Genomic DNA, 26,119 nt, shown 5'->3' with positions numbered 1-26,119 from the left:
ACTCCATTTTTGGGTGCAATGCTGTTTCCTCCCTCTGAATAATATTATTTTAGTGTTAGATATGTTTACTTTTGAAAAGTCTTCCTCAGAATATTCAGACAATGCACCAATATTGCGCTGGAGACCGACAGGTGTAAGGTCTAAAATGACCACGTCATCAGCGTACATAAATGCACGGATCACTGAGACATACAGAAAAAAAGAAGAGGGGCTAAATTACATCCCTGCTTCAGACCATTATGTGTGGGTATCTTCAGAGTCAACCCTTTATGTCCCCCATTAGAACTTTGCACCATGTAGATGTGTGCAGTGCAACTACTAATCGAAGTAGCATACTGGGGATTCCCCGGCTCTCTAATTGCCTCCATAAGGTAGGCCTGTCGACCCTATCGAATGCAGTACAGAAGTCAACAAACACACAATAAACCACTTGTGATTTAGTCACCACATACTTATCTATAACTGTTAGTAGTATAGCTATAACCATTTGTAGTACAGCTATTATTATATTTATTGGTGTTACTGCAGATATTTACATTCATAATACCGGAATTCATGGCAATGTCAATGCTAAAAGAAGGTCATATGCAACAAAAATTTTACACAATGACATTGGCTTGTTACTGAGACATGGATTTCCATGGTAACCTTAAAGGGGTAGTGGAGGTCAGTAACCATTAGCCGGATATGGTGGCTTAGTGGACTAATGCACCCACTGTAGGGGCCTGTGTTCGACCTCATGGTCACAGATTTAAATCCCAGCAGGTCAACTCAGCCTTTCATCCTTCTGAGGTCAATAAACTTGAGTACATTTGATTTGGGTAAGAATAAGCATCTGTTTTTCAGCATCAAGGTGCCCTTCTGTGTGAACGTACGCTTTCGAAATACGCATGATATGTTACATTATTGTGCATAATGACTTGGCTTTTAAAGGAAGAATTTGAACATTGACATGGGGCTGCAGCTATACTGTATAAAGTACAAAATACTGGAATTCTGCATTAATGGGAAGGACCACGTCCAGGTATCCTCCTAATGAAATCAGTTTTAAAGAAAATATACCGACCTCCATGGTATTGTCAAGGCTTAAGGCGGTCAGCAACAAAACCAGGCATCACCCCCACCGGAATAGTTTTTTACGAGAACATTTTCAATATAACATTGCCACGTTTACTGCAGCTGTTATATACGTAATACTGGAATTTATGTTAGTGTAAGCATAAAATGAGGTCAAGAACAAAAACTTCTATCACTCCTAATACAATTGTCCTGACTGAAGTAATTCCCTAGCTTTGTCCTACCCAACTTTGCTGACTCTAAAGTTGGAGTGTCCCCTCTCAACCCCACCCCAGCCAAAAAAACCTTGTCCCACACTAATACCCTGGCCCTTGATCTGCCATCTAGAGGGCAACCAACCTAGAAGGGTGAAAACAACTCAGCTGGTACAATAAGGGTCAAAATAGGGAGCACATGAGAAAAAAGGCAAGAATACAGGCAGTAATGCACAACATACGTACAAAGGCTTTAATCAGGCACCGTGTCCACATAATTGTAATTCCAAAACTGAATAGGGTTAGTGACAAAAATGATTACAAGTTCATTTGAATATTCTAAAAATATAAAGTGTGCCAATTCTCCATGTGATTGAGGCCAGAATTCAGTGTCCTCTAAAAATCGATTTCAAATCCTCTGTGTTTAAAATATATGAAATGTCTCCTCTGCCTGGCAAAACAAAGAACACTGAAATGACTTAACAGCAGAAAGTCTTCAGAGTGAGTTCTTTCAATAAAGTATTCAACTAGCGGGGCAGTGAGGAACTGGCAAATAAGCCTACTCCTGTGCTGGCAAACATGAACTCTAATCTTCTGGGTGGTCCGGCTGATCTAAAGGAGCTTACTGGGGCATACATTGGCATGGATGACATGATGCATGCTCCTGTCATACTGTAAGAATGTTATGTTGCCGTGAGTGAGGTCCTTGATCTCAATCATACATGGACATACACTGCATTGGGCACGTTTGTTGGGTCCCGGTAGTGGTTGAACGCCCCAAATGTCAGATGGTTCTTTTGATAGGATGCTGATTCCGACCAAACCTGTCTTTTCTTATTTTTCTTCTTTTGTGTGATTTCTGTTACGTTTGAGATAATGTTGACTATTAGAAAGCTGCCCATTGATTGCTTGCTTATGTTTTTTCTGTGTTTTGTATTCTATGCCACTTCTTCGTCTTCAGATTTATTTACTAGGGAAGTCATGTCCTGGAGTGTTTCAAGTGCTGTCCTTTCTTGGTGAGACATTTTGTAAGATGTGGAAAGGTGTTGTTGTTACCCTGAGATCTCTTTGAGAATTAATCTTTCAAATTTAGTTATCTAACAGGTATGGTGTATTGATGAGAGAAAAGGTCAAGCATGGGTGGGGGGCCATCTTAGTCTGGGAGTCTTAGTTCCATTTTATCTAATTTGGGAGGGGGGTGGTCTTTGAAGAAAGCCTGGAGCTCAATTTTCCAGAAAAGTGTCATTACAGTTAGAAGTTCAAGAATGTTGGTGCACTCACTGGGTCTGAAAAATGGTCAAACCACAAAAAAAGAGATGGGGGCAAATGTAGATTGTAAACACCAGCGGGTGCAGACTCCAAAAGAAATTATCTTATATACACACTCAACAGTATATTAACACTATACCTAAACTTATACACAACAATATATATCAAGGCCTAAAAGAACTGGAATCAACTTTTATCAGTTCAGCTGATAGTTAATGTTTCTGACAAGTGGAAAAAGATTTCTTTTTAGGACGAAAACCCACACCCACCATAAGGTGGCATGCTTCATCTGAGAGATCCAACTCGCACCACAGCTAAAGTTGTGTTGTGGGCTACAACTCCTAGAGCTCTTTAAATTTTTTCAGTGGTGCCCTGCTTACATGCAATGCCCCAACTGCAGTGTATCCGTAACACTATGCTTTGTGTTCTTCAGCTGCTCAACTGGGGTGTTGACTTCTGCCATTTTCTCTCATTATTGACAGGTTGGAGAGAGCACCAGCACCTGGCATAGAGGACCTTCTGGTGAGCACCTTGAGCAGCGCTGTAGTGACAACAGCTCCTGAATTAGATCAATCTCCGGAAGTAGATTCAAAGTATGTGGACCCACTCCCATTTGCCCAAGCAATCTACTGCTCCTATGTGGTCTTCTCTCTGATTGGGCTGATCACAAATGCGGCAGTCCTCTGGTTCTTGGGTTTTCGGATCAAAAGAAACCCCTTGAGTGTCTACATCCTCAACTTGGCTGCTGTTCAGTTTGTCTTCTTGTTTGCATTTTCTATTGTAGCTCTGATTTTCTTGCTCAGTCTTCATGGAGTGCGTGCAAGTGGTATGCCCTATGAAGTCATGCAGGCACTCTACATGTTTGGATTCTTGACCAGCCAATGCCTCCTTACAGCCATGAGTGTGGAGTGGTGCCTGTCCTTTTGGTGCCCCGTCTGGTACCGCCGTCGCCGCTCCAAGCACCAGTCTAGGACTGTCTGTGCAGCAGTCTGGGTCCTGTCTTGCTTTGTCGTTGTGTTGTGGCATTTATTTTGTGGATACTCGTATCATGCATGTTTGGGGATGTTCATTGGTCACTGTGTTTTGGATGTGCTGATTTGCATTCCCCTGATGCTTCTCTCCAGCCTGACCATGCTCATCAAAATCTGCAGGAGACAGAGAGGTCAGCAGCCCCCGAAACTCTACATCCTTCTCTTCATCACAGTCCTTGCCTTCCTTCTCTTAACGGTTCCAGCCAAGCTGGTCGTCTTCCTGAAGGCCACGTGGCGCAGCTTTGCAATAGCCGTCTTGTGCTTCTGCATCAACAGCAGCTTCAACCCTGTGATCTATTACTTTGTGGGAAGCCTCAAGAGGTGGCGGCTGAAGCAATCTGTTCCAGGGGCTCTGCAGAAGGCCTTCCAGGATGAGTCTGAGCTGCCACTGCCAGTGGAACATGCACCAGTTCAACGACGGTGTGTTCCAGCCTGAAGCTCACTCCTGAAGTCAGATACAAAACCAGCAACCAGCCATCGCTTCAGCACTGCTTCACTCCTTAGTGACACCAGCTTTTCTTCCTGTGAAATCCACTTCTGTTTCTACAGAATGAGCCTTGTCACGAAAAACATTTAGAAAAATATGTAAATGGCAGATTGTCCCACAGCGACAAATACTGCTCTCAGCAGGCCATCAAAGTGATTGCAAAAAACACACCTTCACATATTTTCTTTATAGCCACCACTCATGCAACTGCACATCACTTTTTTTTTTTTGTGCATTTTATGGAATGGAAATGTTCCCTGCACTCGTACATGTCAGACCTCCAGCAACCTTCTTTCAAAGGCGTTCACTTAGGAAACAGGGCATAATCAAAAGATGACATCTTTCAAACATGCTCGTCAATCGCAAAAAGCTTTGCCCCTCGTAAAGTTCTTCAGTGTGATCTCACTGATATGTTTTGAGCTCTGTGATGCACAGGGGATAACAGATACCAATTAATTGCAGTATTTCAGTGTAGAAGAAAATCTGAAGGGCTATCCTTGTTTATTCTACTGTGCTGGAAGGGAAGTAGCGGGGTATGAAGAAGACAGCATCTGTCTGGACTCGCCTGCGTCCCATGCTGCTGTGTGAATGTGGGTGCTGTATGCCTGTATAAAATGCATTGCAGACTAATCAAGTGAAAAATACGTAATAAAAACCAAAGTTTGTGTCTTGGTGATAATCATGGAATGATATTATGATAGAGTACCGTAATGTGGCAATTTCTACAAATGAATAGTAATTTCACCTGTACAGAGGAGGTGAAAGCTATGCTGTAAAGAGTATACTCAAATTTGTTTTGATTGAAAATTATATTGCAAACCTGTATTTTGTACAAGGTTTATAATATCAGCTCTCTTAATCCCATTAATGTTTGTTTATGAATGTAGTTGACTTGCGTTCATTTTCGATTTATCCAGAGGCCAGCTTTCATTTGCAGAAGGAAAATATAGATCATTTTGATACTTTGCAATATATGGTATTTCAGAAAATCTTGTACAGGTATTCAGGAGTGTGAAATTTTACAAAATACCTATTTGTCCAAGTGAAGGAATGCTTCAGAAATCTACTTGCTGTTTATAAAAATGTACTTGTACTATTTGTTGCAAATCAGAAAGTTGGGACTGCACTCGTTGGGCCCATCGACTATGGAACATGTATGTGTCTGGTTGGAGGATACTTCAAGGATCCACAGCTATACAAAGGAAGTATAGTTAGTTGAATTAAATTGTGATAGGTGTGCAGAAAAAAAGTTAGTTCTTTTGCTCATCAGTAAGTGTGATAAATAATGCCAGCTTTCTCATATCAAAGCTGTGATAATACAGTTTCTGATTACGCTGGGGCTCACATCAGGTTTTGGATTGTAGCAAGGCTTTGACTGCAGCATTTCCAATTACAGCGAATGCTAAACATACAGGTTTAAGTTTCTGTTAAATGTTTGAGTATTCATACTCTGTTTATGAATAGCCTGCTTTTTGATAACACCAGAGTTATGAATATAATCATGCCTTTGTTATACTGGAGTTCTGTTTATAGCTGATCCCCAGAAGTACCATTGTTCTAGCTGTACCATTGCCCTCCTTCTTGCATTTTATTCTGGAGGAGCATGCTGTGAGATGCTTGGGTGAATTAAATTTTAAGTATTCAGTTTATTTCAGAAACTGTTACTGTAAATGACCCCACATTATAATTATCTTCTAGTGCCTGGAGTTCAAGCTTACCAATTCACTGAAACTAGGGGAGCGAGAGGAGCTATGAGAACGTCAGATAACCTTGAAGGAAGTCACTTTGAAAGTTACATTTAAAGAGGCCAATATATGTTTGGAAAAAAACATTAGATGTTGCAAGACTCAGATGTCAAAACAGCTTAATCTGACCAGCTGCTGATATTTCTTTTTTGTTTATCATAGTGCTTACGTTTCCTTTCTCAGTCCCGAGAAAGCATTTTGTAGAGCGAGTTCCTGTTTTGCACTTCCTGCAGTTAACAAAGTTCTTGAATCCAGTGATGTAGTTGAGATGTGCCTCCTAGGTGTGTCTTGTGACCAAATACAGAAATCTACTGCTAAATGTGCTAATTCCAAGCACAGGATTAGGAGCTTGGTGCAATGTTGTTTGGTTCCTTAAACAGCTAAAAACTCACCCCTAATTCCTCAGAGGTTCTTCATCAATAAACCGTCATGTTTTTTCCAGCAGTGTAGGTGTTGCCAATGATAACAAAGTTGCCTTTGCATCACTAAACTACATCTGAAATAATGGTAACAAATAATGGGCTTCCCTCTGTGTTTTTTGGATCCCTGCTTTCTCTTGCTCCTGTGAAAAGCAAGAACCTTTTAAGTATGGCACCGTAGACCTAGTCATATGGTTGAAAAAGCAGACTGCATACTTGAAAAATCAACAGTTACTGCTGGAAGTCAAAATTGCTTTCAAGCTAGCTAGCCTTCACCTGAAGTTTATCTGCAAAGTAACACAGGCTTACCATCCCCACAAACGAAGAGCCATTGGATGAGTTTATAAGGATGAAATTCCCTTTGATGTTTACTATGTTATCTTTGTACCAGAGTGGAAAAAAATAAATCCATCTGTTTCTGAAGGCAGATCAATTGAGAAAGCTGCTTACTCCTCTTCCCATATATGAGCTAGGAAATCTTTTAGATTTTAAAGTCTGTGATGCATACAATATTTGATATGACTCTTGAATGTTTTTTCAACTTGTGTTTTTTTGTGTTAAGTTTGTCAGATATTTCACTGTAAAGTTTACATATTCAATGCTCCTAGCAAACACTGATCAAATGTCACGCTTAATAGAATTTATCAACAAATATATATAAATAAATCTCATTGTGAATAATACTTGTTTGCACGAGGTTTGCTTACATGCAAATTACTTAAAAGTTGCACCATACAATATGAAAAACACGTTTTCTTCAGGTTTAATTACAAATCCTGCTGCATGCCTGCTGAAGAATTCACACTGTTCAATGGGCCCAGATAGAATATATCTGGCAAGTCATTAAAGGATCCTACTTTGGCCCAGTGAACTAGTCCTGTCTGAATGGAAGTGTCACACCTTGTGTGATTTTTCCTCATCCCTCACCCTTCTGAAAATCTGTAGAAGTTCAGGTGTAGTTTTTTTTTCTTCCTTTTTTAGGGTCCGGCCTGCGTTGCATGCGCTCGAGCATGCGTATCGCAGCGAGACGCTTTAGTGTTTAGAAAAGGGCTCGGAGCCCTGTCGACGTCACGTCTGTGTTTTTCATTGGTTCGTGGGCTTGCCTATTAAAATCTGCTTGCTTTCATCGGTCGAAGGCATGCATACGTCATGCCTTTTCCGGTGGCTAGCCCTCCTCGAGCACATCGACCAAGTACAGGAAACATGCGAGGCTCGCTGTTTTCTGTCCGGCTCGTGGACTACTTTTTCTCTAATTTATTAGCGCGATTTCGCTTGGCAGAAGTCGAGCGCTTTACATAGTTAATTGCACTTTTTCGGGTTACGTGCATAAATGCACTTTTGCCGATAGGTGAAAAGTCGGGTGATGAGTTTACAACGCTATCAGCTCTAACATGAGCAAACCCCAGACCCGTTGCATTGCAAATGCTTGTTTTTTTTGTCGAGCGCAAGCGCTCTGGCCTGTTGTAATCTCTCTGTGGGCTTTTGGTTGAAATAAAATAACATGGATGCTGGGAGTAGGGTGCCTTTGTTGAACACACTGCTGTCTCAGTGTCATGTGGTATTCTCAAAGAAGAGGGTTATAACAAGGAGTCAAAAGATTGACTTTGCAGAGTAAGTGGTGAACATAAAAGGAATATACGGCAAACTTTTGCACAGTAAATCGTTTTGACAATGGGTCTATATTTTCGCCGCACTCGTGAGAGGTTTGATGTGCACCCATCAGTACTTGGTGAACAAAAAGCTGCAGACCAACATTTTATCAAATCAAAGTAAAACAGATGAACTCGAAAGGCTGTTTAGTAAACAGCATTTGCATGTATATAAGGAAAACCATGCCAAATCCTTAAAGCTATAAAAGAACAAATAATTTCATTTTCAGTAAATAAATATAGGAAAGAATACACAGTAACTCTGAGTTACAAGCCACGTCTTGTTGCTTCTGCAGTTTAACAAAAGGACTGTATCAACATCACCAAAGCCAAATGGGACAATCTAACAACCTGTTAAATCCATGACTTTGGTGCACAGCTTATTTAATCAATGTCAACGCCTCTGTCTGTAGCGCTCCTTATATGTACTTCTTAAAAGTTTGATAACATGAGGTCTACTAGACACATAAGGCTGTTTGTAGAAAGACTGAAAAAAAGCTTCAGGATATGTGCAGTGTTCCTTGAAAAGTAGGGGTTCAGACTGTGACTCGGGGGCTGTAGACACTAAGGCCCTCATTACAACCCTGGCGGACGGTGTTAAAGCGACAGTAATAGCGACAACAGGCCAGCGGTAAAATAAAATGGGATCACGACCACGGCGGAAACCACCAACACAGACAGCCACTTTAACACTCCGACCACCGCGGCGGTCACCGTCAACAGGCGGAAGACAATGTACCGCCCACCCTATCACAACCCACCAATCCGCCAGCTTTTCCGGGGCAGTACCAACGCCATCAAAAGCTCGGCGGAAACAGGACTTTGAAGGTAAACCACTCACCTCTCGACACTCAGCGAAGAACAGGATGCCATGGAGCCCGAACTGCAGGTCCTGCCGATGCTGGTGTATCTGCTAATACACCAGGAACACCAAAGGCGGCGGCGGGAACGACCACGTTGAGTACTGCACCTAGCACACAGGGGAGGGTGGGAGGAAAAAAGAGAGTGACACCAACATGCAACACCCCCACCCCAACCCAACCCTCTCCGACAAAAACCATACACACAAACATATGCAGCAAAAGTACATTTACACCCCGTAACCCCCTGGAAGAACGCAAGGACAAAAGGAATTGAGTGCAAATAGTGATATTTTTAAATATGCAGATAAAGTTAACGATTGGAAAAAAAGTATATACAAATATTTACAATATGTACAGAAGGCCGTACTCTGTCCTCTGCAAATGTTTATGGCTCAGTGGGCAAAAAAATCATGGGCGAAGCCCACACTTGACTCCTGCCTCAAAATGGAGAGAACACTGCAGGGGCATCAGGTCAAAAACACACAGGCACCTCAGTGGGGAGGGGAGGGGGGCACCTCAGCCGGAAGATGGTACTACGCCACTGCTCCTGGAGGGGGCAACATGCCCACAACGATGTCCTGGGGAGTACAAAGCCACAGTCTCTCAAGTGGGTGGTTTGCCCTCTGCCTGGTCCTGAGGAGTTGAAAGCCACAGTCTCTCAAGTGGGTGGTTTGCCTAATGCTTGGTCCTGTGGAGTTGAAAGATACAGTCTCTCAAGTGGGTGGTTTGCCCGCTGCTTGATCCTGGGGAGTTGAAAGCCACAGTCTATCAATTGGGTGGTTTGCCCACTTGTTCTGGAGGGGACCTTGTGCCCAGTCTGCTTCATCCTGCCAAGGAAAGTGATAGTGGATGCATATCTCCACTGGTTCTGGAGGGGGCCTTGTGCCCAGTCTTTTTCATCATGCCAAGGAAAGTGATACTGTATACATTTCCCCTCTGGTCGTGGAGGCGGCCTTGTGCCCAGTGATGCTGCACCTGGGGTGTGGCAGTTCCCATTTCCTCACCTGGGTGTCTGAGGCACGAGATGTACAGGTAACAGGTAGCATGCTACTCCATGGAGGCAGAGCCAGACTCCATCCTGCGGCGACTAAGGCTGCAAACTGCTGGTAGTGTTTCTGCTGGTGGTGGTGTTTCAAGTGGTGGGGGGAGGGTACAGGCCGTGGGCTGCTGCTGACAGATGTAGTGGCACCAGCTGGGTATGTGGCGGTGCAGATGGTGGTGCTTGTGGCGGTGTCTGCTGCAGGGATGCTGACAGTGCTCGCCGTGGTGCAGGTGCTGGTAGTGGTGGAGGGAGACACCAGGCCGTCTCGTGCAGCCTCGGACGGCTGCCTACTGGGGAAGATGCTGCTGACAGCATCTGTGGCAGCGGGGGTGCAGGTGGCGGGGCAGGAGGCGGGGCAGATGGTGGTGTCTGCGGCGGTGCACTCCGTGGTACAGTTTGCGTGGCTGTCGGTACTGATGGTGGGCACCAGTCCCTCACCTGGAGCCTCCGAGGCCTGAAGTGCCTTGCCTTGGGTTTTCTTCCCCTTCCCTACCTTGGCAGATGCTGCTGGGACCTTGGCAATGGGAGCTTGAGTTTTGGAGGAGGCCTTGCTGGGTGGGTCGTGCTTCTTGGCTGTGCTGCATGCTGGCCCCTTCTTCACCTTGGCAGCTGGCGGAATGGGTTGGTCCTTTGCAGGTGTCGGTGGCACACTGGCAGCCCTGAGGGGTGCCCCCTTTGATCCGCTGGGACCTGCAGGTACCACAGCGCATGCCGACTTGGTGGCACCCTGGCCCGAGGGGAAGGACGGGGCATGAGGGGGTGGGAGGCATAGGGAAGAGGTCAATGTTTGCCAGGAAACGTTTTTGAGACACACTGGGACGGGAAGATAGAGAGGAATTGGGAGTGGAGGAAGAGGGAGTAGTTGTAGGAGGTGTACGTCTGCTGTGTTTGGGTAAAGGTGCATGGGCTGGATGCTGTTGTGAGGTGGATGGCTGTTGGGTGGGTGGGTGCTTGCGTTTGTGTACTTTGGGAGGAGGGGTTACAGACACACTGGGAGAGGACACAGGGGATGTGTGCATGGTTGTGGGGGTGGTGACTGCCAGTGAGGGCCGTGTAGTGATGGGTGTGCTGGTGATGGAGGTAGTTGATGAAGATGTAGTGCATGCAGGTGTGAGTGGAGAAGCTACTGGGAGGGAGGGGGTGCAGTGGATGTTGCTGTGTTTGCATGGGTCTGGTGCTTGTGTGAGTGCCTGTGAGATGTAGTGTGGTGCTTATGTTTGCCTGAGCCACTTTTGTGTGTTGATTTGGGTGCATGCTGGTCTGAAGGTGTGCTTGGGATAGGGTGAGGTAGAGGGGATTGGGTCTGGATAGTGGAAGTTGGAGGGGGGAGGCTGGACACATGGACAATGGCTACCATCAGTGCTGAGGCCAGAGCCTGAAATGCTCTCTTTTGGGCCGCCACGCCAGAGTGACTGCCCTCCAGTTATGCATTTGTTTGTTGCAAATGCCTCTCGACACCCTGGATGGCATTCAGTATGGTTGACTGCCCAACAGTGAAGGATCTCAGGAGGTCATTAGCCTCCTCACTGAGGGCAGCAGGGCTGACTGGGGCAGGGCCTGAGGTGCTTGGGGCAAAGGAGATGCCCACCCTCCTGGGTGAGCGGGCACTGGAAACATGCTGAGGGTCTGCTGGGAGGGCGGTGCTGGTAGGGGGGGTGGCGGCTGTACCTGTTGTTGGGGTGTGCACAGAGGTGTCCGCCACCACCAGGGAGCTTCCTTCGGAGGAGGAGTCACTGTCAGAGGTCTCCCCTCCTGTCCCCGTCGTGGAGCTCCCCTCACCCTCCGTCCTACTGGTGCCTTCACCCTCTGTAGATTCGGCCTCCAGGCCCATGTGGGATGCAGCTCCCTCCGTCGCCCGTGCCTCTGCTCCTCCGCCAGATGATGCTAATGCACACAACTACAGGGTGATAAAACAAAAAGGGGGGGAGAGACAGAGGATACACTTGGTCAATGCCAGCAACAACACTACCATTGGCGTACACAACACACAGGGAGCTGCCCCTATGCACTAAGCCATGCCCAACCAGTCACTAAGGTATTCACCAGCCCATGGGGTACAATGCCTAACGTCAGCATCTGCACACCTGACACCCACAGGACCCTGCCCAGTAGTAGATGGCCACTTGCACCATTGGGAGTGCGCCAGAGCCTGCACACAAGGGACCTACCCTGCCATGATCGCCTTGGCCTAGGGGCGCCCACATCCCCCACCCAGCCAGCTCCTAAAGCGCACAAAGTCAGCTTTCTGAATCTACTCACCCCGTTGTGGCTGCTGTGATGCCCTCAAGCGCCCATCCAACTCCCAATGGGCCACTGCCAGGATGCGGACCATCAGGGGGGTCATGGTGCAACGGGCACCCTGTCCACGTTTGGAGGCCAGCCCCAGCTGGGCTTCTGTTGTTTTCTTGGTCCAGCGGTGCAGGTCCTCCCATGTCTTGCGGAAGTGGGTGCTCTGCCTGTGATAGACCCCCAGGGTCTGCGCCTCTTTGGCGACGGCACGCCAAATACCCTTTTTCTGGTGGGCGCTGACCTGCAGGGAAAAGACAGCAGAAAAGGAAATTACTCCCCCATCCGGACCGGCATACTCATTGCCCACCTGTTCCCACCCATGCCCTGACTCACATACACTGACCACCTCTCATGCAGCACTCAGGCCAGGACGCCTCATCACCCCCCAACATGTGACTTACATCCACACCACTCCAAACATGCATTGACCACACATCATGCTCACAGTGTACTTACCTGTTTGTCTGGAGGACCATAGAGTAATGTGGACTGGGGTAGGACCAATCTGCCAGTTTTTCCAACTCCTCCACAGTGAAGGCAGGGGCCCTTTCCCCAGACATTCTGGCCATTGTCGCTTCCAGACTCAGGTCACAGCAGCACTTGCAGTGTAGGTCCTCTCCTGTTGACAGTCAGGTAGCAAGTGAGTGAATAGTTAGAAAATGGCGGTGACGTCCGCGGCGGTGCATACCGTCACCGTAGGCATACATCGCCATTGGCTCCTGGAACCCATAGGGTCCAATGATAACCAATGCGAAGTTGCGCGGCGGTTATCGACCGCCTATCGCGACGGCGCACAACGCCAGCGCACTTACCTAATTTCCACTTGTCCCTACTCACAGGTCAGGCAGCCGCCATTTCAGGGGGGCACATGGCATGGCACCTAACTGCGTCACAGCTGACATTAGCCCATGAACTTCCTCTCGACTTCACATACTGCTTCTGTGACGTAAATTCAGCAACAGTAGTGCAATCTATGTGGAAATATGACCTTCTGCTCAACGTTCTCTTCCATAGGCTACAACCGCTGAGGCAGATGATGAGATGGCGGCATCCTCCGGTGTACAGACCCTTGGTGAACCTGTCGACAATGGAGGACAGACACATTATCATCATACAGACTTGATTGTGCCACAATCCAACAACTGTGTGCCCAATTGGAGCCAGACCTGATGTCAGCTATCCGCCAGCCCACAGGAATCCCCCCCTCTAGTGCAGGTTCTGTCAGTGCTTCTTTTCCTGGCAAGTGGTTCCCTTCAAACTACAGTGGCCATGGCATCAAGGATGTCTCAGCCAATGTTCTCCAACGTGTTATCCAGAGTGTTGTTTGCCCTGCTGAAACACATGCGCAGGCTACATTGTGTTGCCCCAGGTGGATGATTTGGCCACAGTGAAAGCTGACTTTTATGCCCTGGGACATATCCCCAACATCACTGGTGCCATTGATGGTACACATGTGGCATTTGTCCGTCTCCCCCCCACGATCCTCCCCCCGCCGTAGAAATGAACAGGTTTACAGGGCTAGAAAAAGCTGTCACTAGATCAATATGCAGATGGGGTGTTTGGCGGACCAGTACATCTCCCACGTGAATGCCAAATATACTGGCTCTGTGCATGACGCCTATATCTTGAGGAATAGCAGCATCCCATATGTGATGGGCCAACTCCAGAGGCACTGGGTGTGGCTAATAGGTGAGCCCAAGGTCCCCACAGAGTATAAGTAGGTGTCTGGGTATGGGGTTGTCCCTAAGGGTTAGTGTGTGTTTAACAGGTGTCCCTCGATATTTACAGGTTACTCTGGTTACCCCAACCTCTCATGGCTACTGACCCCAGTGAGGAATGCCAGGACAAGGGCAGAGGAACATTACAATGAGGCACATGGGTGTACAAGGAGGATTACTGAGAGAACCTTCAGCCTCCTGAATGCCAGGTTCCTGTGCCTTCATCTGACAGGTGGATCCCTATACTACTCACCCAAGAAGGTGTGCCAGATAATCGTGGCATGCTGTATGTTGCACAACCTGGCCTTGAGACGCCAGGTGCTTTTCTGCAGGAGGATGAGCCTGGAGATGGTCTTGGGGCAGCGGTGGAGCCTGTGGACAGTGACGAAGAGGAGGCAGAGAAAGAAGATGTGGACAACAGAACAAACATAATACAGCAGTACTTCCAGTGACACACAGGTAAGAGACTGTAACTCCACTTAACATTTCAGGAATCTGTTGGACATTGTACATGGCAGCCTCTTACCCTATGTCTATGGCCACTGACTGTTCCCTTTGGATTCTGTATTTTCAGATCTGTGTGCCCCATTCTGGCTCTTGCTATATGTACTGCTGTCCACCAAAGGTCATCCTGTAGTATATTTCACTGAACATATACGTTGCAGTGCTTTGATAATGTTGTACTAATACATTTGAGATTCATTACACTGACTCCATTATGGTATTTCTTTCCAGAGTGTTTATTTTTGTACCAGTAAGTATGGGGGTATGTGCAAGGGGCTGGGGTGATGGTGGAGGAATGTCCAGTTAGAGTCCAGTCTCTTGGTATCACAGGTGCATTGTCCAATGTGGCAAAGGACGGGGATGCAATGGCAGTTCAGGTGGACAGAGTGGGGCAGAAGGGTGACGATCAGGAGAGTCCTATTTCCTGGCGGGAGTCTTGGCAATGTTCTCTGTCTTCTGCCTGGATCTCAGGGACCGTTTGCGGGGTGGTTCTCCTTCTGCAGGGGGTGGGGTGCTGGTGGCCTGTTGGTCCTCTGACGGGGCCTCCTGTCCACTAGCGCCGGCGGAGGTGGAAGGCTGTTCCTTGGTTTGGCTAGTGTCAGGCGCCCTTTGTTGTGCCACTGCCTCCCTCATGGTCTTGCCCATGTCAGCCAGCATCCCTGCAATGGCGACCAGGATGGTGTAGATTTTTGTTAGGTCCTCCATGATCCCCAGGTACTGTCCCTCCTGCAGCCGCTGGGTCTCCTGTAACTTGGCCAGTACCTGGCCCATGGTCTCCTGGGAATGGTGGTATGCTCCCATGATAGTTGAGAGTGCCTCGTGGATGGTCGGTTCCCTTGGCCTGTCCTCCCCCTGCCGCACAGCAGTCCTCCCAGCTTCCTGGTTGTCCTGTGCCTCTGTCCCCTGAACCATGTGCCCACTGACACTAACCCCAGGTCCCTGATCGTTCTGTGTTTGTGGGGTTGCCTGGGGTCCCTGTAGTGGTGGACACACTGGTGATTGACGTGTCCTGAGGACAGTGGCATGGGCCCGCTGGATGGGTGCTGTGCTGGTGTTTCCTCAGGGGGAGGCTCTGTGGTGGGTTGGGACTGAGGCAGGGGAACCGACTGTCCAGAGGTCCCTGATGGGCCAGGTTGGTCATCGTGATCCAGGCGTGCAGAGCTGCTGTCATCACTGTGGGCCTCTTCTTGGGGGGGGGGGGCTGGATGTAGCTGGCACCTCCTCTCCGGTGACGTTGGGATGCAAATGCATTGTTAATGTATCAGCATGTGCCATCTTGTGCATGTGTGTGTTTCCCTGTATGATTGTGATTTCCCTGTCGGCTTGGCCTTGTGTGAGTGGTGATTTTGTGGGCTTGGTGAGTCTCTCTCTATTGGGCATGCTGGTGTGATGGGTGCCCATGCAGGTCTGTGATGGCTTGGTATTGGGATGGGTGGCTTGTGCTAGTGGGGTATATGTGAATTGGTGGAGTGATGGGGGTGAGGGTAGGGGTAGGAGTTTGTGATGGCATGCAGGTAGGGTGGGGATAAAGTAGTAAAGTTTTGACTTACCAGAGTCCAGTCCTCCTGCGATGCCCACAGTATGCATGATCGCCAAGGCTTGCTCCTCCCATGCTGTTAGTTGTGGGGGAGGAGGTGGGGGTCCACCGCCAGTCCTCTGTACAGCATTCTGGTGTCTTGAAACCACGGAACGCACCTTCCCCCGTAGGTCGTTCCACCTCTTCCTGATGTCATCCCTGGTTCTTGGGTGCTGTCCTTCGGCGTCGACCCTGCCCATGATTCTGCGCCATAGCTCCATCTTCCTTGCAGTGGAGATCTGCTGCACCATGGAGGTCTGCTGCACCTGTGATCCGAATAGCGGTGGCTCTACCCGGATGATTTCCTCCACCATGACCCTTAGTTCCTCCTCTGAAAACCTGGGGTGTCTTTGGGGTGCCATGGATGTAGTGTGAGTGGTATGTGTGAGGTGATGTGTTGTGTATGCTGTGATGTGTGTGAATGGTGTATGGGTGATGGTGTACTGTGCCTCTGATTGAGTGGGTGCTCCTGGCTTGTCTCTCTCAGTTAGCTATCTTTTTTTTCGTTGTAATGGGTTGTAGGTAAAGTGGGAGTGTGTTTTATAGTGGTGTGGGTGTGGTGTGTGTTTGTATGTCAGGTGTGTGTATTTTGAATTGTCCAATATGGTGTAGTTTTGTAAGTGTGTGTGTATTTTGAGCACGGCGGTGTGTACCGCCAATGGTTTACCGTGGTTGAAAGACCGCCGCGTTGATTCGTGGGTCGTGATACTATGGGTGTATTCCTGTTGGCGTAACGGTGTGGGTTTTGCTATCGCCAGTTTATCACTGACTTTTGGTCTGGCGGACTTGTGGCGGTATTCTATGTGTGGGTCATGATACCTGTGGTGGATTACCGCAGCGGTCACAGTATTTTGGCAGCCATCAGCACAGCGATAGGCAGCATTTACCGCCGGGGTTGTAATGAGGGCCTAAATGTTGACTCCTGTTTCCCTAGAAATTACTAGGTGTTAGAAAAATCCTGCACACCACCTGCTGATTTCGGGAAACATCTCATAAACAATTTGCTACCAGTGAGATTATTGGCAGTGCCTGGTGGCAGTAGACTTCACTGGTGATTCCATTGAAAATCCATAAACATATTTACATTAGGGGTATTGTCACTGTTAATGTCAATAACAAACTTGCCATAAAATACAGAGGACATAGCATGTTCAGATCTGGGATTTCTTTTTTATTTCAATGATATTCCCAGCTCCCCAGAATAAACAGATTATTTTTAAAGCATATGTGCAGTCAGTGGACGTTCCTGTGATCCCATAAAATATTTATTCTTTCAAGCTGGATTGAGAGTCTCTAAATAATGGTAGTTCTACATTAATTGAGAGTGTCTAGTTCAGCTCTTATACCCAAGCAGTCTTGAAGACTCGCTCTTGTACGGTCCAGGATTTGCAGCATAACTAGAGTCTGCAAGCAATGATGGACTTTTATTAGATGCCGTGCTTTATACCTTGTGTTGTGAAGTCTGAAGTCTGAATGCCTTCATTTTGTAGCTTTCTACACATTCACCTTGGTGAAAACTGGTGGTTTGATATGTTCATACCTGAAGGAGGAATGGGGCTGTTAGGCCAGGAGTAGGGGAAATGGTGCTAGGAAGATGGAACAAGGCCGGAAGGTCAGAATCCAGAAGAACACAAGGACTATGAGGACCAAATATTGCAGGGTCACAGTCAGGAGGACTAAACCTTATGGACACTTCATGGACCAGACGTATCAGTGATACCAAAAACAAGACTAGGAGGAACATGGAGACAAGGGCCAGAGTACCATTCCAAGTGGTGAAGAAAAAGCATGACCTTGGATGGATCATGAGGAGGAGGATAAACAAAATCTGAGCAAGTATGACCAAATGGAGTGCATGAGGATAAGAAAGCGGATCTAAACCAGTGCCCAGAAGCATCAGAACACGAGCTTTATGAAAGTAGAGGAAGAAAGACAATGTATAGTAGACCCAGGAGCAAGGGACTAGAGCGACCAGGATGAGAAGGATAAGGATGACTAGAGCCAGGAGGACTAGGGCGAAGTGGGGCGGGGAGGGGTGTCTGTGATCATCATGTCCAGGAGGATGAGCTACAAGAATGGCCAGGGCAAGAAGGACCAGGACCAGTTGATGCAGAACCAGGCAGGGATGATCAGGACTGTATTGAGGAGAAGCAGCAATGGCTTGTGTGTCCAGGGCTGAGGGGCCAGGATTAGGATGGATGGGAGGACTAGGTCCCTGTGAGCTAGTCCTAGAAATACCTGAACAAGGAGGACTAGGTTTAAAAGGATCCGAACAGTGGGGGCATAATCAAGAGGAAAGCAAGAACTAGAAGGAACAGAAATAGAAACAACAGCACCAAAAGGTCCAGAATATGGCCATGTGAGCAGAAAGGCTATGACTTGAGATACAAGACCAGGGTGATTAGCCTCAAGAGAACTAGGGCAACCTGAAACCAAAGGACAAGGCCCTTGAGAGCCACAAGCATCAGGTCCATAGGCACAAACAACTAGAGCCAGGAGGACAAGGGGTAGATGTGTCAGCAAGCAGGGAACGAGGAACAAGGGGAAAGGACAACTGCTGCACAGATGACCTGTACCTGGCTGATGCAAAGACCAAAAGCCCAGAATTAAAAGTACAGATGGCCAGAGAGATCTGGACCAGAGGTTGGTGGACAAGACAGATCAGGTCACAGGGGACCAGGAACAGGCAGACCGAAAAAGAAGCAAACGAAGAAGGACGAGAAACAGCATGTCATACTAGGGTGACCATGGTCAGGAGATCGTGTTTAGGGCAAGGTCCCAGAAGAACAGAACTAAGAGGAGAAGAAAGAGGGCTAATTGAAGGTGGTGGACTCCAAGGGATTGTACGGATCACAATAGTTAAAGAAAACAAGCCTTTTATAAATGGTTTAGACCATACCCCCATAAAGACCCCAACATTTTGACTACTCAAAGCACTGATGATAAGTATATGCTTAAAAATAGCATCATGCTAACTACTGTTTGATTTAAAAAAAAAAATGTAAAAAAAACTAACAGGACTGTCATATGACGTCTGCCGCATCACGGTTATGCTGAGGACAATTAAAGGAAAACTGAGTGACATGGGTTTAGACTGATGTTCTACAGTGCAAGAACAAAGGCTCTGTTCTTAATCATTGTGATCTCCCATGCAAAAATCTCACTCAGGCTTTCCTCTTGGCCTCTCCTACCTTTACTTTGCAGCGTTTACCCTACACTCGCTGGCCAAAGTATCCATTGCACATTTCCTGTAGCATATCTGGGTAAAGTGTGCTCCCTGTACATATCTGATACCTATCATTTCTCCTTCATTGGGTTCAACCACGTAAGTATGCCACCATAGCATCTTCAAGGCCCCCTGGGGTATTATCACAGTCGGCACAATTGTTCTGATATACTGTTAACGGAAGACCCACAACAATCTCCAGGCCCCCCTGGGTTGGTAGTTGTCTCAGTCGAATGCTTACTGCTCCCAAGGAGTCAATGCTGCTGCAAAGAGCCACTCACTCCCCCTCCGTTGCCTATTAGTGTTGTGTGCCACTCTTATTTGAGGCTCCCCAGCATCCCTGATTCACTGCGTCCTAAACATTATGACGTCAGGATGTCCAGCATTCTGGCATCTTCCATGGAACCTGCTTCTCAGCCCTACTTAGAGACAGTCATTTTAGAGTGGTTTATTGGTTAACGAAACCAGGCATCTGTCTTATTTCTAAATACATTTCCACTAATTGGTACTATATTGTTGATTTTATCAAATTCCTATGTCTTTCGATCACATAAACACCCTAAAAAAATAAAACAGATCGCAAACTAATCTGTAATTACATTTTTCCCACTTCATGCCCAGCCTTAATTGTTAACTTATTTCAAGTTATAATTTGTAATCCACTTCGATCCATATAGTCAAACGCTCTCACCACATGGAATGTTACTCTCCCTGGGTCTCCTCACATAGTGGGTGTTCTGTACATGCAGAACTTATCTTATTCTTATCAACATAGTAGATAGGAACCAGAGGCATACCTATTAGTAGCGCAGCCGCTGTTCATGACTGCTTTCAATCGTGGTTCCATAGACCACCCCACAAGCCCATTTTTATAGAGCATATTGTCACAATCCGCCTCCTATTTCCTAAGGGTCCTTTACTTTAAGAAAGATGGGTGGGGGGGGTGAGCCTGTCTAACACCTACCTCCAACTGTGTATGGTAGTTTCATCAGTCTAGTGCATCTCCTTAGTACTACGGAAGAGGGCTTGAACCTGACCTGCCCCTAGCTAGGAATTATCCCCTACTCCATGCATTATCTTAGGCCTAACCAGTCTGAAGTGATTACCTCCTACTCATTTGGTTCCAAGGGATATCATTGTTTAGTCCTCTCTCATTACTCCAGATCCTATCTTCCCTTTTAAATAGGAATTGTTTCGGGTCCTGGATGTTGCCAGGATATATGGCTTATCAATCACACTCCATTTCACGTCAGATACAGAGTGTCCTTTCTCTTGCACATGGGAGCCAACAGGTTTTTGCAACATGTGGTTTTTCCCAAACTGTGCATCCACGTTTAGGAGATCTCCTTCTACCTAAGTGCCAAACTTCCCCACCTTATATACCTTAAACAATCCCAAGAGGAAGGTTCTGGTAACCTTCCCCCTCCCTTTAAGTAAGTTGTGAAACTCAAGCGCTGGTTGTACTTGGTCCGTGTTGAAAACACACAAGAGGTTTGGCCAGATCCCAATGTGCCTTTCCAAGACAGAGCCGTACCCTTCTCTGCTATAAACGTTCTCATCCTGCTATGCTCATATCACCGTTGCATCCCCCATGATATGTTCCCTTCTCAGATGGGAAGAGTGAAAACACGTTCAATGTAGAAAACAAGCTGTGTGTGGAAACATACCTGCGCCATGGATGTGACGCCATCTGAAGCTAAGCACAGCACAAAATGTAGTCAGTGGTCAAGGTGGAATAAATACAGATAGAATTACACTATATGGTTGGGTAAAAAGAGTAGTCCCTGTCTATGGGATGTTGTGTAGGCCAGGGTCTTCCATGTTGCAGTGTGCAAACCAGGTGGACAATCCAGCAGCCACGCTATGGGCAGTAGCCCATAGGGAGTCGCGGAATGGAGTGGTCCATAGTTGTGTCCAAGACACTGTTAAAGTCCCTGCCAATAAGGTATCTCCCACCCCGATCAGCTTGTCCATTCTCGCACATAGAGTATGAGAGAAGGAGGCCTGGTAATGGTGTATATAGGCTACCCAGCACCAGTGGCCTGCTGCAGAGACAGCCCTCTACTAGCACATAACAGCCCTCCTCACCTTCATCCACAGCAGTGGCTTCAAACAGAAGCTCAGCTCACACTCTCAGTGCAGCCCCTCGCACATAGGATGAGTAGGTAGACGAGTGGAACTGTCAACGCCAGCGCCTGCGGAGGCGATCGGCCTCTGCTAGTGTAAAGTGTGACTCTTGAAGGAGGGGTATGTGTACTCCTTCCTTTTTTAAATACGTCAGGATTTTGTCTCTTTTAGACATGGAGCCCTATCCCCGAATGTTCCAGGTCATCAATTTGTGGGTATTGGGTGCGTTAGTTATGTTGTCCACAGTGTTGACGCCATGTTCTGAGCGGCGCTCCTCCCTCCCCTCCACCTACCCATCCACCTCTGCGTCAGGTCTCAGCTCCCCCAAGGCAGCATAGGACAATAAAAATAGGTAAACAATCCAACTCCCCAAGCCCAGACCAGTTAGCAACGGCTAGCCACTCAAACCATGTGGTCCAACATTAGAGCAACAAATACCAGAGGCCTCACGGTGGTGATAAAGGGGGTAGGCAAGCATGATTCTATAGGTCTACCGCCTGTACCGAGCAGTGTTAGCACCCACATTCCAGTTCGGGTGTATCCAACAATAGAGGAAGCTTCAATTAAATAATGTCCTCCACCGTCTGCAGAGTCATATGCGGAAGCACTTCCATATCAGGGGGTTTAGAATCTAAGGCATCATTGTGGTGTTCCAAGCTGCTGTCATTCTCTCTGTCAGTGGCCCCTCTATCTGTGAGCGACGCCGCGGCCTGCAGTGCTGCCTCTTTACCTATGTCACACCAGGTTCAGATAGGTTCCATTAATGTTCTTGTGCGTGAACGCTTCCGGGATCTCCGTATGCAATGTTGTGGTGCCTCTCTTGTCATGAGGGGGGGGGGACATCCATCCCAGACCTACACGTTTCCAACCAGCCCATTGCTCATTTATGTCTTGAAGTGTGAGTGGCCATCTACCATTATTTTCACCATTATTGGACCAGCAGCCAGGCAGGCACACAGTGCAACCTTTCTAGTGCAAGGAAAGGGGTGAGCTGCATCTGTGCCATTGCTGACCCCACCAGGGCTCCAGGTTGGCCATCGTGTCCGATCCCTCTGTCCTCTCATGGAGACCTATGATGCACACATTATTGTTTCTACTGCGTCCTGAGCATTTTCTGCCCTGCTTTCCTGTTGTTGCACTTGCTCTCTCATTTGGACCTTCACAGCCTGGAGAGAAGAATGGAGGTCAGCCAGGGAGGCTTAATTGTCTCTCACCCTGCTGGCCTATTTCTAGTAGTCCACCCCCAATAGGCTTAGTTCAGTTGAGACCACCCCTATTTCCCGTTGAAGGGCAGCTTTTGAGTCCTCAATAGCTCCTAGTGGCTTCCATGTCCTATGGAGAGACATTTGGCCGCGCATCTGTGCCTGATCTGATCGGTGGGAGGTCTGGAGGGGACAAGTGCACCCCTTGCAGTATATTTCTTGGTTTTTCCATATTACTCTCCAGGGTTGTTTCTCCTGCTAGGAGTGTTCTCTCCCCTTGGAAGTGCTGGGGCTGCCGTTGGCAAGGGCTGGTACAGAAGGAGGAGCAGTCTGTCCCCAATTGGCTCCCCTAGCCCTGGGATGACAGTAGTCCCTGAGCGCTCTGCGAGGGCACAATTAGCTCCAAGGGAGGAGTCACCATTGGCTGCTCCACTTCACTTTTCAGTGCATCAGTTATCACTAACCAGTCCCCTCACGTCCAGACCACACGTGCCATACCTGCACCGCGCTGACGGCTTCTGTGTAGACTCCTCGCTTACCCGTACAACTCAGGATTCGGGGGGCAGTCACTTGCCACCTATGTTGGCAACAATGTTTTTTTAAAGGTGGGATTCCCCATTTGGTAGTCCTGTAGGTAGCCTTCTCAACTCGTGGGGCAGTCCCTCATTCTCCTCGGTCGGTGCCCGCTACCCCATATTTCGCACACGAGAATGAGGCCAGCCTCTTGCCACTCACATTAGCTGCCCCAGCTCAGCCCACCTGCCCAATAGTTTGCTGTTAGTTGTAGTGCACAGGGGTAGTCCAGGTGATGCATAGCCCTCAGAAAGGGGGCCGCAGGCTACAATGCAGGTAGGATTACCAGGCCCATATCACCATAAAGTGGGCCCTATGGTTCAGGTCTGCTTCATAACTGGCCACATTTCAGCTGAAATGGGTGTGTTTCCTTGTGCAGGCAGGCCGGCAGGCCCTAGTCAGGGTTGCAGTAAATCTCTACGGCCCCCGCAGGGAACTCTAGGGTAGGCGCCTCCTCCAGTGCATGCTCCAGCTCCACGGCTTTTCAGCGGGGGACCCACACACGAGGTCCAGTCCCTGAATGGGGCAAATGGGGAGCCCGTGGTGAGCGCCCCTGTCCCTGTGTCCCCGGCCACACGTCTCCCCTGCATGCCACTCACATGGCCGATCAGCTTCTTATTTTCTCCTGACGCCACGAGTCCCAAGAGTGTCGCAGTCAGTCAGACCGCAGCATGACTAAACAGGCACCAGAGCACAAGGGGCCGCACGGTCATCTGCTAAGTGCAGCCCACAGCTCTCCATGTCGTCAGGGCTCAGGCACCAATTTCACTCTCAGGCCTGCAGCATCAAGGTGACACTCCCAAGTCCAAGTGTTCCAGGGCTTTAAGAGTTGCCCAATCGGGGTAGAGTCGATGCAAGCTCTCCGCCCGCGCTTTCCATTGCACTCTTGAGAGCAGACTGCACTAGGTGTGGGATATTTAGGTAGGATTTATGTCGGGCTGATGTAAAGCAGCAGATTTAGGTGACCGCCATCCTGGCAAGTCTGCCAAACTGTAAATCAAACCCTTTGTCTCTCTACTGACAGGGGCAGATGCAGATCGACCACTGATCCCTCATTTCAAGGACAACAAAGGTAAAAAAAAGTAGGGACAATGATCCGCTGGCAAACATTGGTTTCTGCCAAATTTGAATGTTGGAACAATTTTGGTAAATGTTGAAGCAGGGCTGCGTGAGGAATGGGATAAGTAAGAATGCAGCATGCTGCACTGCTAGGATGCATAAGGAAACCACACCGTGTGAAATAATCACACACCACACCCAACGTGAAGACCCCCCCCTCCAAACAAAATCATTCTGCATGCCCTTTTCAATCATAGACTCCTTTTCTCCATATTTTTCAGTTCGACAACTTCCCAACTATATCCCTCAACTCTATCATGTAAAACGCATTGCAAAACTGTGACAGCCTACCCCATCATCCTGAGAGCCATTGCAACATCACCTTATTGTCCCCTGACAGACAGAAAACCTTCATAGCTCTGTTCAACTCCCTTGCCGCGTTATCAAAAGCAGCGTGTTTCAAAGCCCTTCTCCACTGTCATCTGAGTACGAACTCCGTCCAAAGCAGACATGCGTCTGAAAACTTCCTTTTCATTAACTGTAAATCCCCTTTCATTTGCCATCCACCTCCCCCTCATAAAAATCCACCAAACCGTCCCCGGGCAGGCAACCACCCTGCTTCCCTCGTGAAACCAGACCCATCCACCTCTATCAACCCGATCAGTCTTCGAACTCTGTAACCAGAGCCAGAACTGTAACTTCTCCAAACAGACCGTACTATGCAAAACTCCTGCTTTCCTACAAGTGCCAGCAATTCTGAAACCCTGGAAGTGCCTACAAAAATCCACAGCATGTATAACCTAAAACACTCGAGTAAGATCTCCAAAACAAGTTGTAACAACTCAAATGTTATAACGTCTCTCACCAAGTAACCTGCACCTTGCTTTTTCCCCAACCCTTTAGATCAGCTGCAAAAGTCCTCCTTGTGCCAGATCAAATGTGTAGTACAATTTGCTATAGAAAGACAGCCCAGTTAGCTTCCCTGCTATGGTTGTAGGAGACAAACCCTTATCTATTAAATGCAAAAGAAACTAACACTCTACAACCCTCGCTTCTGGGCCCATGAAGTGACTTTTGCATGGTCCACACAAAGCTCCTAAACTCCCTCCACGTTAGTTGGGAAGTCTCCCTTGTCGAGTCTGCTAATGACTGCTCAACCAGCTCAATCACACTCACTCCCTCCTACATTCAAATGTTGTGTGGTAACTGTTGCTTCCTGTCTTTTGCTCTCGGTGCCAGCATCTGTCATCTTTGCCACGGTGAACGAGATAAGAAATCTGCTATTTAACTGTTTACCCCGGGCACATGCTGCACCAGAAAATTACATTCAGCTGTAAGCACAACACATTTTCGCAATAGCAGAAGCACTCTGATGGCATGCTCCTTTTGTTTGTTCACCATCTCCACCCCTGTCCTGTTGTCTACATTGATCATCATGCTTCTTTTGGCCAGCTGTTGTAAATAAGGTAGCCGGTTCATGTCGGTTCGAGATGTAGATTTATTGAAGAAGATGCCTCTTAGATTACAGGTTATATATAAATAACCCACCGGGAGCAGCATCCTCACTGCTCAGCCCACTCTTCAACTGACACTCTTACAGCTCAGAAACTCATCAGCATTCCATTACAACACACACTCACACAGACACACACACACACACTCTCTCTCTCTCTCTCTCTCACCCACCATGGAGAGGATGCATAATGACAACAACTTATTCAACCCTATAAGTTATTCAAACAGTCCCAATTACAACTTCACACAGACATGTGTGATTACAGAGTATATGATAAGCACACATAAATACCACATGGAAAGATGGTTCCTCAACCCTGAAAGACGAAACAACGATGGACCATGATACAACATGTATGATTCCTCTACAAAGAAGAGGGAAACAAAGATGGACTACAGCACAGCATGGAAACCTGGGTGTCCTTAACCACTGAGGAAGGATGTAGCAAGCTCAGCAACATACCGTCTCAACCATAACATTACTTAACCACTGAGTAAGGACTCTAGAGTGCAACACAGCATGACCCCTCAGACCAGATGCATCTCAACCATGC

At 47.6% G+C, this 26,119-nt stretch overlaps 1 protein-coding gene across 1 annotated transcript in view; it reads left to right on the top strand.

Annotated features, from left to right (window-relative positions):
• The window catches only part of LOC138293687 (proto-oncogene Mas-like), a 45,752-nt gene extending 38,847 nt beyond the window's left edge, over positions 1–6,905 (top strand). Inside the window, exon 2 of the mRNA XM_069232995.1 lies at positions 3,023–6,905. Within this exon, the coding sequence (XP_069089096.1) occupies positions 3,023–4,007 (985 nt within the window). The 3' untranslated portion in view covers positions 4,008–6,905. The remainder of the gene's footprint in view (positions 1–3,022) is intronic.
• Positions 6,906–26,119: the final 19,214 nt, after the last annotated feature.

The sequence above is a fragment of the Pleurodeles waltl genome, chromosome 4_2 (assembly GCF_031143425.1).
Source record: "Pleurodeles waltl isolate 20211129_DDA chromosome 4_2, aPleWal1.hap1.20221129, whole genome shotgun sequence".
Taxonomy (NCBI): domain Eukaryota; kingdom Metazoa; phylum Chordata; class Amphibia; order Caudata; family Salamandridae; genus Pleurodeles; species Pleurodeles waltl.
This window is presented reverse-complemented; position numbering and strand designations above follow the sequence as displayed.